The sequence below is a fragment of the Chenopodium quinoa genome, unplaced genomic scaffold, assembly GCF_001683475.1.
Source record: "Chenopodium quinoa cultivar QQ74 unplaced genomic scaffold, ASM168347v1, whole genome shotgun sequence".
In the NCBI taxonomy this organism is placed as follows: Eukaryota; Viridiplantae; Streptophyta; class Magnoliopsida; order Caryophyllales; family Amaranthaceae; genus Chenopodium; species Chenopodium quinoa.
In genome coordinates, this window is record NW_018743691.1 from 3,135,474 (window position 1) to 3,150,716 (window position 15,243).

Below are 15,243 nucleotides of genomic sequence, written 5' to 3' on the forward strand. Positions count from 1 at the left end.
TTTACAGTGGGCGTTATTTATTTATTTTTTTTCTTGTTGAAAACCATGGACGCTAATACGTTATCAATGTTTGTCAACACGAATACTCTCTTTTTCTATAAAAGTTCTTCCTCACCATAACCTAGTTTAGTTTAATATATTATACCCAATTTTTAATAAATTAATGTTAGCTTCACCAATGCTAGTAGAGTTAAGAGTTGTAGTAGTAGTAGCAATAATTCTTACTCAGTTTGCCCCACCAACTTTCTTTGGTCCCCCAATTGCCCAATCCCACCAAGCAAACTTTCTCCCTCCTTTACCCTTTTAGAGAGAGAAACCAAACAAACTCAACTCCCCTTCATTTCTTCCTCCTTTCTTCTTCTTTTACAAACTATTTCTGCAATAAAATCCCACCCAAATAAATAAAAATTAAATCTTTTTAGAGAGAGAAACATAGAAAGAGAAAGAAGGAGACTTTTAGAGAGAGAAAAAATGTCTGGAGTTTGTAGGGGATTTTAGGGGGCATACTTACAGCATATGGTCTCTCATTTGCTTAGCAACTCTCAACTTTTTTAGCTCTCTTTCTCTCTCCTCGTTTTCCGCCATTTTTTTTGGTACAACCCCACTTCACTTTTTTGGGTGTTGCTTCACTTTTCCGGCGACCTCGCCGGAAACCCATTTCACCGGTTGCCGGAGCTCCGATCCTTCTGAGCTTGTTTTCTGTCTACTCGGGGTTTAGATTTATTGTTTTGATATCAATGAAATCTACAACGAATACACCGGCGAATACTGCTTCGCAGACTACTAATAATAGTCCGTCTTCTGAAGGTTTGATCTCTCTTGCTGAATCTGGATGAGTTTTTTTTTTTCTTTTTTTGTAATAAATAAGATTTTAGGAGATTTCTGCATTTTTGTCTTTTGACTGTAATTAATGTATTTTTTTTTTTGTTTGAGTAATTTTGGAGAGATTTTCTGAACTTTGTTCTGTAATGAATTAATCACCCACTTCATCATTTATTATTAGTTACAACGTTTTGATTTTGACGCTTGTCAATTACTGTATAAAAATTGGAATAAATCTAAAATGATCATATGACTGTTTGTAACTCTGTATTAGTCGATTATACCTTTTTATTACTATCATTTATTTATTATTGCATACCAAATGGGTTGTATCGTATAATATAAAATAATCGAACGGGGTGGAGGTGATAATACGTGTGAGGATGTGATTGCAGGAGAGAAGAAGACGATTAATCAGGAGTTATGGCAGGCGTGTGCAGGGCCTTTGGTAAATTTACCGGCCGCTGGGACCCACGTTGTGTATTTTCCACAAGGTCATAGTGAACAGGTTAGTTGCCTTTCTTATACCACCCTTTTTAATGTTCATGCAATTTTTTAGCTAATTATGGTAATTAAGTTATAGTTTGTTGTTATTTTTTGGACTAGTACTAGTATTATTTGGTAAGTAAAATAAAGTTAATGTGGTTTTTATTCTATTTGGGTAACGTTAATGATGTTGAAATGGGGAATGTATTAATATGGTAGTATTTGTTTTTTGTTTCCCTAATTTTGAGGGAAACCTTTGAGTTTGTGTGACTTGCTAGTCTTTTTCTTGTTGCTTTTGTTTGTGGTCCATTTTTTTCTATCTAAACTCTTTTTTTGTAATTATTAGACTTGTTGAATTGTAGAATTTCTTGCTAATTATGGTCTTTAGTGCTATTTTCTTTCTAATCCAACAACCGATACTCTTATGGTAATGTCAGTCCAATGGTTGGAAATAGGTTACTAAATCCGATTAGAATTTACTCCCTTTGTTTCATGATGATTCCGACGGATAACCATGTGGGGAGGGGGGATTCTTATGTTGAACAAGTGAAGTATCCAGTATGTTTTAATGGATATGGATAGGTTTATGGATAGAACATTTTTTGTTTTATTTTAATTTTACCCTTTTTATTTCTTTTGATAAGTGTATGGAGGTAGTCCTAAAGATACACCAAACCTTATTGAGGAAGATATTGATTAAACGCTAACCTCAAAGTTCCCATTTAGTTCATGCTTAATCATAATATTAAGATTGTATTATATACCCCTAAATTCCAAAGAGTGCAAAAAAGTTTAATCACTAGCTTCAAATATAACTTCTCAAAAACTATTAAGTTGAAAATTTATGACAAAATCACACGCCATTAGTGTTATTATACACCATAATGTTTTGTATTTTTAATGATAGCTACTTATACATACTCCTTAGGGCTAATTTTAGCATTATCCTAGAAAACAGAATTTCACCAGACGGTAGGACTGTAATACAAGTAATGGGTTGGTAATATTCTCATCCAAAGTGATGTTGCCATGTTTTTGACTTCATAAGCTGTGGTCCATGGGGAATGACTTTGCAGATCATCTTTTATGGCATGTTTCTCTTTCTCATTTCTTTGTCTTGTTATTCCTCAAACTTGTTTTTTTTTTTTTGGTTTTTTTTTTTCCCCTGGTGGGCAGGAATTTCCCAAAACTATCTGATTTTCTATCTATTTTTGTTTCCTCAGTTAAATTTATTTGAAATTTTCTTGTAATTTAATCATCATAAATCATCACAAACCAACTTATTGCACTTTTTTGAATTTTGATTAGTTGTAGGGTCAAGTTTTCTAAGCCAAGATACTTTAATGTTAATTTGCTGGGAGACCCCTTGTATTAACTTTTTTTTCTTTTCTAGAAAATATGCTAGAGATACATGATATAATCAATATCTGAAATTATATTAGTGGGGAAAACAGTCAAAACACTGTCAGCAGGGGAAGACTGCTACGTGTGTTTTGGGCTATGTTGCTTCAATATGTCGTATTTGTTGATTGATTTATGTCCACATTCAGTCCAATTGGGTAAGATCAATATACAGGATATAGAAGCAGACTAACACAAGTTGAACATAATCCTCATCATCATCGAGAACACCTGAGCTAGACATTGTATACTGCACTTAGTTTTTCCTATTGATGGAAAAATCTCACCTACTGGTTACAGGGTATACTTTGATTAGCTTTTCCTCAGCACGACATCACATGCTATAATTTTGAAATTGAAATGGAGTAATTTTGGGTGCAATGTATCAAGCTCAGTGAAATAGCATACATGAGATTATGGGAGTCTGGCCTATTGTAGCTCACAATGTGTGTTGCCAGGTCTTGAATGGAGACTTCTCTGAGACTTAGATATCATTTTCTTCTATTCTAGTCTTGACCATCTTTTTAACTTCTCTGAGACTCTGATGTTATTTTCTTTTTTAATACTAATACCAGGCATCATATAAAGTTTTCTTCTCAATCTTTCTCACTTCCTGATAAACCTTTAATATTTTTGTAATCTTTCCCTTCCTAGAGTTTGGGTAAAATTGGGGAATTGCTAGTGGAGTAAGAACTATTACCTTATACTGTTAAATTGAAAACCTAGTATTATTATAGCTTCTGCCTGTATAGTTTTTGAGAAACAATTCTTGCTGTCTGCATAATATTCTTGATCTCCTTGATAATTCTGACATGAATCACAAAATGAACAGGTGGCGGCATCTTTGAAGAAGGATGTGGATGGTCAGATACCAAATTATACGAATTTGCCTGCTAAGCTACTATGCCTACTTCATAATGTGACATTGCATGTAAGATTATTTGTCTTGCACGCCGCCTCTGTTTTTCTTGGTCTCTTGCTTTTGAGAAGGATGGACTTTAATTTGATTGACAGATTGAGTACAACAGCTTACTGTTTTCTTTCTGTAGGCAGATCCAGAAACTGATGAAGTATACGCTCAGATGACTCTCCAACCAGTTCCTTCTGTAAGAACCTTGATGGATATTATTACCATGTCTTTGTTTTAAAAGGATCAGTTTAATATTGGCTGTTCTAATTGCTTTATACCTCTTGCTCTTCCAACTGGACCCCTCCCTAACGCTTGTTCGATAAGAGGGAATGGAGAGAAAGGGAAGGTAGGACAAGGTAGGGGAATAAGCTCCCTTATTCTGATAAGAGGTTGTGGGAAGGAAGAGAAGGGATCCAGTTTCCCCCCATTTTTTAATTAACACCATCCCTCCAATATCGGAGAGATTTAAAGGGAAAATGGAGCTGACTTCCCCTCCTTATTCCCTCCTCTTCCTTTCCTGTTTATCTTCCTATCTGCAGTTCCGAACATAGTGTACAGAATATGGCCAAAGAGTACCATTGGGGTGTTGGGGGGGGGGGGATGGGGGACACATCAGGCAAATAATACAATCGTTTTCTTATGTATTTGATCTGTTTTTTTTTTTTTTTCATCAGTTCGATAAGGAAGCTTTGTTGAGGTCTGATCTTTCATTAAAAGCACACAAACCACAGACAGAGTTTTTCTGCAAAACTCTGACTGCCAGTGATACAAGCACCCATGGAGGCTTTTCTGTACCAAGACGAGCAGCAGAAAAGATTTTCCCTCCTCTTGTAAGAAGTCTGTCTCTAGAATTCCTAATCTATGTTTTTGATATTAGAGTTTACGCTCATCATCTGAATGTATAGGATTTCTCCATGCAACCACCTGCTCAAGAACTAGTGGCCAGGGACTTGCATGACAGTGTGTGGACCTTCCGCCACATATATCGAGGTAGGTTCAGATTCTGGTTTTTTTTTTTACAAGTTTACCTTTAATATCAGGGAAAATAATTTCATAAAAAAATCACAAGAGCCTAAAAAAATTTCACATGATAAGAAGGCAGGAAAAGCTTTAGAAATAAAACACATTTGCATGAACACATACAAAATTGTTCAGTTGACAACATTGGTTGTTAATCTCTCTTTCTGATCTTCAACCAGGACAACCAAAACGGCACCTGCTAACAACGGGATGGAGCCTTTTTGTTAGTGGGAAGAGACTTTTTGCTGGTGATTCAGTTTTGTTTATCAGGTATGGACTGTAATCATAAAAAAAATATTAAAATTATTTTAAATTATTAAGCAAGACATATATACTAATGCCAAAAGGGCCCATTTTGTAAGTGGTGATAAATGGTGGTTATAGGAGTGAAGTTGTCTATAAATTTGTAAGAAAATTCAATTTCCATTTCCATGGTAATGCTAATTCACCCCGAATTAACCTTATCTTCTCAAATTACCATTACCATCCGTTTCCTTGGGGGGGAGGTGGTATTGGGTGTTAGTGAACATATATGAAGAAAAACATGAAGTTTGGGGATGCCATTGCATTACTATGAACATTAAGATGTTATGTTGATTTTATAATTACACTTGAAACTCATCCCATTACTGCTATATACAACTATCAAAATTGCTGTAAAATTGTTTACTTTCATGGCGGTCTGTTTCTCTGTTATGAGTTCGTTCTGAGAAGCTATACTAATTATTGTACTGACTTGTGGTTTCTTTGAGCAGAGATGAGAAGCAGCATCTTCTTTTAGGGATTAGGCGAGCTAACCGACAACCAACTAATTTATCGTCATCAGTGCTCTCTAGTGATAGCATGCATATTGGAATCCTTGCAGCTGCTGCCCATGCGGCTGCAAATAATAGTCCGTTTACAGTTTTCTATAATCCAAGGTGGGCGTCATTGCACTCTTCTTAATCACCGCTCTGCATCCTTGGCCTCATTAGATGTTGATGTGTGCAGAGCTAGCCCATCAGAGTTTGTGATCCCACTCGCGAAGTACTACAAGGCTATATATGGTCAACAAGTATCTCCTGGTATGCGATTTAGGATGATGTTTGAAACTGAAGATTCAGGAACTAGAAGGTAATTTTAAATGTTGTGTATGAGACGGTCATATTGTTTCACCTCGCTGTAAACATAGAGAAGAAATCCGTCTCGAAAATGACTGTATTGAAATCATTCTGTTGATGACTCATCTTTCATCATCTGGTATTAAGCAAATTGACTAATTGAGAATTAATCAACCAAATTTGCAGGTATATGGGTACAATCACAGGTATTAGTGATCTAGATCCTGTGCGCTGGAAGAACTCACAGTGGCGTAATTTGCAGGTAAATACTTGCTGCCTGTGTTGCAACTAATTATCCGTGCACCTTATTTTGTGCATTTTCTAATTGTTGATAGATTACTTGATATCTGCACTCAGGTTGGTTGGGATGAGTCAACTGCTGGAGAAAGGCGTAACAGGGTTTCTGTTTGGGAGATTGAACCTGTTACAGCTCCATTTTTCATATGTCCCCCACCATTCCTTAGGCCAAAGCGTCCAAGGCTACCAGGAATGCCAGGTACATATAATTATACTTCTGCAGATTGGGGTATCTATTTCCAAAAAATCACGGTATCTTTATTTCTTCTAATTTTCCTTAGGTCTCCCATGTTAGTATGCTATCTCCCTCACATCATGACAGGATATAACAGCAAGCCTGTTTACTTGAAACTTATCTTACTGGAATGCTTTCATGAGCCTCAAATTACCCTCTGTTTAAGATACAAGATGATTAATATATGGAGATTGCTTCTTATGCTACTCTGATAATTTATTATACTACTGCTGCCCACTGGCATGTGACAAAACCGCTATTTTCCTTTATGAGAAATTTTAATGATACCATACTAATTTACAGTTTTACATTCGTTATTACAACGTGGCTTATGAACCTCTAATTTTCACGGGGTTGGGTGAGTCTATATGATGCCTCACTATTGGAATGAAATGATTGTCCTTCAAAAGTTTTTCTTAGGTCAGCACAAATAGCAACAGAAAGCTTAAATGGGACAAAACATGCCATTGTATCCTAATATGATTACCTTGTTGTGTTAACTGTAATGATCATTTTCTTGTTGCACTGTTTTTCTAAATGGTTCTAATCTAATCTTACTCTGTGGCAGATGATGAATCTGATGTCGACAACCCATTCAAGAGGACAATGCCATGGCTTGGAGATGATCCGCATGCTTTAACAGGCTTGAGCTTGATGCAGTGGATGAACATGCCACAAAATCAATCCTTGGCTAATCCAATGCAGGCAAATTTTTTGAATACTTTACCTGGTACTCTTCAGAGTCTTCCTGGTGCTGACCTGTCCCGTCAATTAGGATTTACTGCACCACTGATGTCTCAGCAAAACAACTTACAGCTCAATGCTCAGAGTCCAGTACAATCAGTTCAGCAGCTTGATCAGCTCCAGAAGTCAGCAGAAGCTTTGAACCCATTGAGCTCTCTAATACAGTCGCAACAACAGTTATGTGATGTTTCTCAGCAATCCTCGATGCATAACTTGATCAACCAATCCCTATCTTCAAACCATGTCCAGTCACAGCTTGTACAGTGTCAGGGTCTTGTACAAAGTCAGAATTCATTTCAACAGCCAACTTCTCTTCAAAGCCATCAGCCCCTGGGAAACCTACCCCCACAGCAGCAGCAGCAGCAAAGTTCGGGACCCAGTCAACAACCAAGCATAAATCAATTGCAACAAGTTACCGACAACCAGCTTCAGCTTCAACTTATGCAAAGGCTTCAGCAGCAACAGCACTCGCTCTTATCTCAGCAGTCTGCATTGCAGCAGATAAATCACGTGAACCAACTCCAAGAACTGCAGAGATCTCAGTCAGATGCATCTCAAAGCTTTTCTAGGGCATTGCCTTCATCACAAATGATGGATATGCCTCAAGCACAAATGAAGCCTCTCCCTCAGCCCCAGGTTATGCCACAGCAGATATCTAGGAGCAGTAGTCTGACAGCATCACACTTCTCTCAAACACCTCAGGTCCCAAAACTCCCACAGCAGCAGTCTGGTGTAATGCCTGAACTGCATGGTCCGGCTGGAGTTGCACTCAATCCTATGTCAAATCATCCTTCCACTGCAGTAAGCAGCAGTTTTGTAGGAGCTGCTGCAGGTGGGCATTCAGTGCTAACTGATGATATTCCATCATGTTCTACATCTCCTTCGACAAACAATGGTCCTATTGTCACTCAGACAGTCATGAACAATAGAAGTCACCGAAATTATGCCTTGGGAGAAGGAATAAATCAGTCTAATCTTTTGAGTTCCAATAGTTTAGAGACTATGGCAGCTCATAACTCTTTTCAAGAGTTGCATCAAAAAGCTGCTGTCAAGCCTTCTGTCAACATTACTAAAGTTGAAAGCCAGGGACATTTAACCCGGCAAACATATCAGAGTATCCCTATGGATTATCTAGATACATCCTCTGCAACATCAGCCTCTCTCTCTCAGAATGATATTGTAATTCAGAACAATCCATTAGCTAATCCACAATCAAGTTTGTTAGGAGATACAGGTCACGATGTGGAGGTACAAGCTGATGTTAGAAACAACTTTCATGCCGGGGCAAGTATTAATGGCCAGCTGGGGACATCCTTGGTCTCAGATACTATGCTGACAAAAAATTTACCAAGGTCTGATAAGGATTTCTCCAATAACGTCTCTTCTGGTTGTATGCTTAGTACTTATGAAAACTCGAAGGATGCTCAGCAGGAACTGTCATCCTCAATGGTTACTCAGTCATTTGGAGTACCAGATGTCGCATTCAATTCAATTGATTCTGCATTAAGTGATGGTAGTTTTATGAATAGAGGAGCATGGGCCCCACCCCAACCATATCAGAGACTGCGAACCTACACAAAGGTAAAACTCTTAGAACTTTTCTCATGCTCTGGCTTAAAATAAGAATTTCAATGAGTGACTTGGTTGTTTATCTGAAGGTTTACAAGCGTGGAGCTGTTGGTAGATCTATAGATGTTACTCGTTACTCGGGTTATGAGGAGCTCAAGCAGGATCTGGCTCGGATGTTTGGCATAGAGGGACAGATGGAAGACCGGGGAAGAGTTGGCTGGAAACTTGTATATGTGGACCATGAGAACGATGTCTTGCTAGTGGGTGATGATCCCTGGGAGTAAGTCTTCGCATAATTAAATTACAATTAATTTGCTTCCCTTATCATTATTATCACGATCATCTATTCTGCTTAGAGTTCATATTCTGTCTGTTTCAATTGCAGTGACTTCGTGAATTGTGTTCGGTGTGTAAAAATCCTCTCCCCTCAAGAAGTCCAACAAATGAGCCTTGACGAAGATTTTGGAAATGCTTCTCTACAAAATCAAACCTGTAGTAGTTCTGATGGTGGAAATGTATGAATTTTAGAGTCATGCTTCTACCAGTTATTGTGTGCAGAAGACTAAAATGAGAGGATAGAGTTAGCCCCTGGCATATACTTGTGCTGATTTTTATGCATTGCTGCAAGCTGCTGTGATGCAAGCCGAGTTTTCGCCTTTGATATAGAAAGTTAGAAATCATTTCCCTCATTTTTGGGCAAGCCTTGTGGTATCCATTATAAATGGCTAGTAGGACAGGGAGCTCAGAAAGTTGGCAACCAGACCATCCTATGATTTCAATGGTATTCTGGCAAGCCTTCAAAATTGTAATGATGTATGTTCTAGATCAATGTAAATCTCTCTTAATTTATAAAATCAACGTTCTCGGTTCAAGTCTCTTCGAAAAGTTTGGCTTGAAAATTTTGTAGCTAATTCATTCAACCAAGTGCATTGACAATTTTCATTCTAATCAAAGTTATCTAATGACAAGCAATTTCAACTGCATCACGCTTCTAAGAGGAGTATGACAAGACCAACATATCCTCATTCCATGAAGAGATTTTGAATATGATGAAAAATAGAGAGCAAAATCAGATTTCTATTTCATTGATTGGGAAAAATGAACTGTCTTACAAGTTGTGTTCTATTACAAGTATTTATACAAAACATCTGAAAATATCTTGTAACAAACTATTCTGACATAAGGAATCTAATAACAGAATTCTGTTACACCAAAATCTAGAAGAAACTAGAAACTTCTAGAAACTAAGCTTAGCAGCAAACTTGATCTTCAGCTCCTTTATTGCTTCAGCTTTCCTCGAGCTCCCTTTACTTGTGCAGCCTCACATTTTGTTATAACAGAATCAGTAACCTGATTAGTATGATCATCAATACCCCCCCTCAAGCTAGGTGTGGGTGAATAAAACATACCTAGCTTGGACAATAGCTTGGACAGTTGAGCAGCAGGAAGAATCTTTGTCAAAATGTCAGCTAACTAACCATCAGAAGGAACATAAGACAACTCAATCAATCCTTCCAACACCTTGTCTCTGGTAAAATGGCAATCAATTTCAATATGCTTTGTCCTTTCATGCATAACAGGATTCTTAGCCAAATGAATTGCTGACTGATAATCACAATTCAAATTGACCGGTGTGAGATTAGTAACTCCCAGATCAATAAACAATCTCACAAGCCAAACAATTTCCGAGGCTGCAGCAGCGATTGCCCTGTACTCAGCTTCAGTTGAGGATTTAGAAACAATTGATTGTTTCTTAGATTTCCATGAAATGAGACTGTTTCCAAGCATCATCAGATAACCAGTAATAGACCTTCTACTGTCTATACAAGCTCCCCAATCTGAGTTTGAATAAGCTTGAAGAGTGACTTGTTTAGCAGCCTGTAAAAATAAGCCTTGACCAATTGTTCCAGCCACATACCTCAAAAGATGCTGCAAAGCCTTAACATGTGCCAACCTTGGACATTGCATGAACTGGCTGAGAGTCTGGACTGCAAAAGATATATCAGGCCTAGTGTGTGAGAGAAAATTCAGTTTACCAACTAGACTTCTATAGTGTTCTGGATCCTGGTACAAATCTCCTTCAGTTGCTGAAAGTTTCACACTAATAGGAAGAGAGGTCTTTGTTGATCTTGAAACATCCATTTCACATATCTCCAGCAACTCTCTAGTGAATTTTCTCTGACTCAGAATGATGCCAGTAGACAATCTTGAAACCTCAATTCCCAGGAAGTAGCTCAGTTCTCCCAAATCCGTTATACTGAATGTGTCATGTAAATGAGACTTCAAATCAATCAAAATATCTTGATTTGACCCAGTTAAGATTATGTCATCAACATAAACAACAGCAATGCATATATCATCTCCCTCCTTAAGAATGAACAAGAATAATCATTCTTGTTCTGAATAAACCCCTTCTTCTGCAGTTCTGAAGTTAACATAGCAAACCACTGTCTACTTGCTTGCTTTAACCCATACAGATATTTCACAAGTTTGCACACCTTACTCTCTGGATTTGGAATCCCTTATGACATCTTCATATAAACTTCTTCATCAAGTGAACCATGTAAAAAAGCATTGTTTATGTCTAATTGAAACAATGACCATTGGTTCCCAGCAACAACAGCTAGCAAACACCTTATGGTAGCCATCTTCACAACCGGTGAGAAAGTCTCATCATAATCCAGACCATACTTTTGTGTAAAACCTTTAGCCACAAGCCTAGCTTTATATCTCTCTAGTGTTCCATCCTTTTTAAGCTTCACTTTAAAAACCCATTTGCACCCTATAGCCTACCCTTAGGTAAAGTTGTAACAACCCAAGTATTGTTTGCAGACAGGGCTTCTAACTCTCTATTCATTGCCTGAACCCATTCTGGGTGCTGTGCTGCCTTAAAATAGGTAGCTGGTTCTGTGATGCCAAAAACTTGAGCAATAAAAGACTTCAGAGGTATAGGGAACTCATCATATGTTATGAAATTGCACCAATGAGAGGGAGCATACTCAACTGTACAAACATAGTTAATCATCCAGGCTGGCTTTTTGGAGGGTCTAGAAGACTGTCTGTTAGGCTGGACTTGTGTTTGTGGGTTAGGTGCTGTAACTGGTGGAATATTTAGGGAATGTGTTTGGGTGATAGGTATAGGTTGTGTTTGGATGTTTTGAGGGGTTTCTATTTGAGAAGGGATATGCTGATCTGGGAACAGGATAAATAATTCTGGAATATCAGGCTCAATATCAAAAGTGAAAGCAGTTTCAGCTGGAAGAAAAATGGGATCTGGTTTATGAGTAGGAGAGGTAATGTGGAAAGGAAAATTTCTCTCATGGAAGATGACATCCCTAGACACAAAAATTTTGTTTGTTTCTATTAGATTCAACAACTTATATGCTTTCTGTCCAGTTGGATAACCAAGCAATACACAGGGTGCTGATCTAGGGTCAAACTTGGTCCTGTTACTCTTCAAAGTAGCAACATAACACATGCATCCAAACACCCTTAGATGGTCAATGTTAGCTGGAAAACCATTAACCTTTTCATAAGGTGAGACATAGCCAAGGCATGATAAAGGCATCTTGTTAATCAAGTGAGTTGCAGAAAGCAAATACTCACCCCAATATTTTGCTGGAACTTTAGACTGAAAGAATAAAGCTCTAGCTGTCTCCAATAAGTGTCTATGTTTCCTCTCAACTACCCCATTTTGCTGAGGAGTATCTACACATCTTCTCTAATGAAAAATCCCAAACTTCTCATAAATTAATGACATTCTCCCTTCACACAACTCTTTTGCATTATCAGTTCTAAGACTCTTCACAACAATACCAAACTGAGTCTAAATATAAGTAACTAAAAACTCCAAAATTTCAACACAATCAGATTGATTCTTCATAAGAAATGTCCAGGTATGTCTTGACATATCATCAACAACAGTCAAGAAGTAAGAACAATTATCATGTGTTTGGAGTTTATATGGACCCCAAGTGTCTACATGTAAAAGATCAAAACACTTTACACTCTTAGTACTCTCCTTAGGAAAATATTTTCTAACTTGTCTAGCTTTTGGACAAATTTGACAAATGCTGTCAGTACAAGCCTTATTAGAAAATTTTGAATCTACATGACTCAACTTACTAAAAGGTAAATGTCCTAATCTCAAATGCAAAAGCTTAGCCTCATCTGCAATAGCCAGATTTATTGAAGAAATACTACTCTCATCCTTCTTCAATTCTCCTTTTGAGACTGCATACATCCCTGAATCCAGATTACCAAGAACTAGAGAATTTTTCTTGGAGTGATCCTGGATTAAACACTTGTCATGTGTAAAGATAATATCACAATCCATGTCTCTACAGATTCTATGTGTAGAAATCAAATTAAAATGCAACTCAAGAACATGCAGAACATCCTTAAGCACAATTCCATTCTCAAATGTAACTGTTCCTATATGCTTTACCTCTACCTTTTTTCCATTAGCAACAGTTATTGAGCTTGGATATTTGTTAAACACTTCATATGAATCAAATAAACTCAAATTTGAGCATATGTGATCCGTTGCTCCACTATCAATAATCTATTTTGAATTTAGACAAGTAATTAAGCAATTACCTGCCATATTAGCCATTCCACTGAACTGCTTGGAACTCTCTTGCTTGTCCTGCTGCAATAGACTCACCAGGATGCAATAGACTCACCAGGATCCATATTAGGCAATGGATTCATCATCAAGATATTTGTTCTCACTCCAGCATGCTTAGTGTCAAGCTTCATAAGAAACCGGATCAACCTCTCATCTTGCTGAGACTTCAGAAATTTCTGAGTTAAGTTGCAGGTGCATCTGGTGCAATTACAAGTAGGAATAGGATTTGCTGCACTAATTTGATCCCAAATTCCTTTAATCTTGGTGAAAAATACAACAATTGAATCTGAACCTCGTTCTAATTGGCTCAAGGTTTGCTGCAATGAATAAATCTGTGGCCCAGAAACAACAGAATATCTATCCTCAAGATCCTTCCAGATCCCAGATGCAGTAGAAAAGAAGATCACACTCTTTGCCAAAGTATTATCGAGAGATCTCAAAATATATGAAATAATCATATTGTTGCATCTACTCCATGCATTAAACAAAGGATCTGCATCACCTGGTATTGGCAAGCTACCATCAATGAAAGACATCTTGTTCTTCATAGAAAGAGCTAATACCATTCCTCTCTTCCAATCTTGATAGTTTTCTCCATTAAACTTCTCTGAAACAAGTGAAACAGTTGGATTTTCACTCGGATGAATGTAGTAAACTGATCTAGGATCTTGAGTCGGATTTTGAATACCTGAATGATTTTTTTGTCCAGCCATCTTCTTAGCAAATTGAGCTCAGAAAACTCGAGATTATCAACAAAATGTACTGAATTAATCGAAAGAAATATGAAAAATCTGATGAAAGATCAAATCAGAAATCTGGAAATAATTAATGAAACAGTAATGTTCTTAGTATTCAATGTATGATTGAATGAAAATTTGCGGAAAAAATTAGCAGGATCTCAAGATCTCTGCTCTGATACCATGAAGAGATTTTGAATATGATGAAAAATAGAGAGCAAAATCAGATTTCTATTTCATTGATTGGGAAAAATGAACTGTGTCTTACAAGTTGTATTCTATTACAAGTATTTATACAAAATATCTGAAAATATCTTGTAACAAACTATTCTGACATAAGGAATCTAATAACAGAATTCTGTTACACCAAAATCTAGAAGAAACTAGAAACTTCTAGAAACTAAGCTTAGCAGCAAACTTGATCTTCAGCTCCTTTATTGCTTTAGCTTTCCTCGAGTTCCCTTTACTTGTGCAGCCTCACATTATGTTATAACAGAATCAATAACCTGATCAGTATGATCATCAATATTCCACATCTCCACATTTTACATCTGACGAACTGTGTGAACGTTGTGCTCACCTTTCGGCGACGCATACTAAAAGTCACACTCATAAAGTCCTAATTGAAGGTAACCTGCAATGCTAAAACTTTAATTCACTGCAATCACCATTTATTCATATCATTCATTAAAGGAAGACGATTTTATCTATCTACAAGCCAAAGGAACGCAGTTTTATCTATTATATACATGACCAAAATTTATATGAAGTAGATTTACAACCACACGGACCTTAATCAATGCCCTAGATCAAAAGTCATTTGCTTTCTGTTCTAAAGTTTCAAGCAAATAAAGGAATTATATTATGCTTGATTTTGATCAACAAAGCCTAAGTATAAATGTCGGCGAACAACTAGTGTGATAATTCAAGAAGATCATGGGTTTATGTTAGATACTTTAAGCAAAAACAATATGGGTGGATGCAACAACTAGTGTCAATGAAACATAAGAACCAATTTTTTGTTCATAATTGTATTACCTATGCTAATTAAAAACAACCTAAAATAAATTATAATCCCACAATTTTGTTTTACTAAGAAAGCCACCTTAATAGACAATTATCATCTAATCAAGGAGCCACCAACAAAATTGTATTCAATAATAGTAATAGCTAGAAATGGAAAAAACTTAATTACCTTCTAGCAACGTAGCAATACCCATCTTGATTAAAAGCTAAATATCAAGAAGTACAAGTTTTGTATAGTGCTTTTGTTGATTGCGGTTGAGATGAAG

General features: G+C 37.0%; 2 protein-coding genes across 3 annotated transcripts; one reads left to right on the top strand and one right to left on the bottom strand.

The window, feature by feature from the left end:
* On the top strand, positions 1 to 9,495 carry LOC110683776 (auxin response factor 19-like). 2 transcript variants are annotated; one of them, XM_021860185.1, is made up of 14 exons: positions 1 to 807; positions 1,218 to 1,330; positions 3,542 to 3,640; positions 3,759 to 3,815; positions 4,294 to 4,449; positions 4,525 to 4,609; positions 4,819 to 4,909; positions 5,395 to 5,559; positions 5,630 to 5,752; positions 5,926 to 6,001; positions 6,097 to 6,235; positions 6,840 to 8,596; positions 8,674 to 8,864; positions 8,970 to 9,495. In XM_021860185.1, exons 1-14 carry the CDS (start codon positions 738 to 740, stop codon positions 9,103 to 9,105), a joined length of 3,258 nt encoding a protein of 1,085 aa, XP_021715877.1. In that variant the 5' UTR covers positions 1 to 737; the 3' UTR covers positions 9,106 to 9,495. The 2 variants fall into 2 exon arrangements, with proteins under 2 accessions (XP_021715877.1, XP_021715878.1); XM_021860186.1 differs by lacking the exons at positions 1 to 807; positions 1,218 to 1,330 and having other exon boundaries at positions 3,548 to 3,640; positions 3,763 to 3,815; positions 8,970 to 9,263.
* Positions 9,496 to 10,057: 562 nt separating this feature from the next.
* On the bottom strand, positions 10,058 to 11,232 carry LOC110683885 (uncharacterized mitochondrial protein AtMg00810-like). The gene is made up of 2 exons (XM_021860292.1): positions 11,128 to 11,232; positions 10,058 to 10,951 (listed from the first exon to the last, which is right to left on the bottom strand). Exons 1-2 carry the CDS (start codon positions 11,230 to 11,232, stop codon positions 10,058 to 10,060), a joined length of 999 nt encoding a protein of 332 aa, XP_021715984.1.
* Positions 11,233 to 15,243: the final 4,011 nt, after the last annotated feature.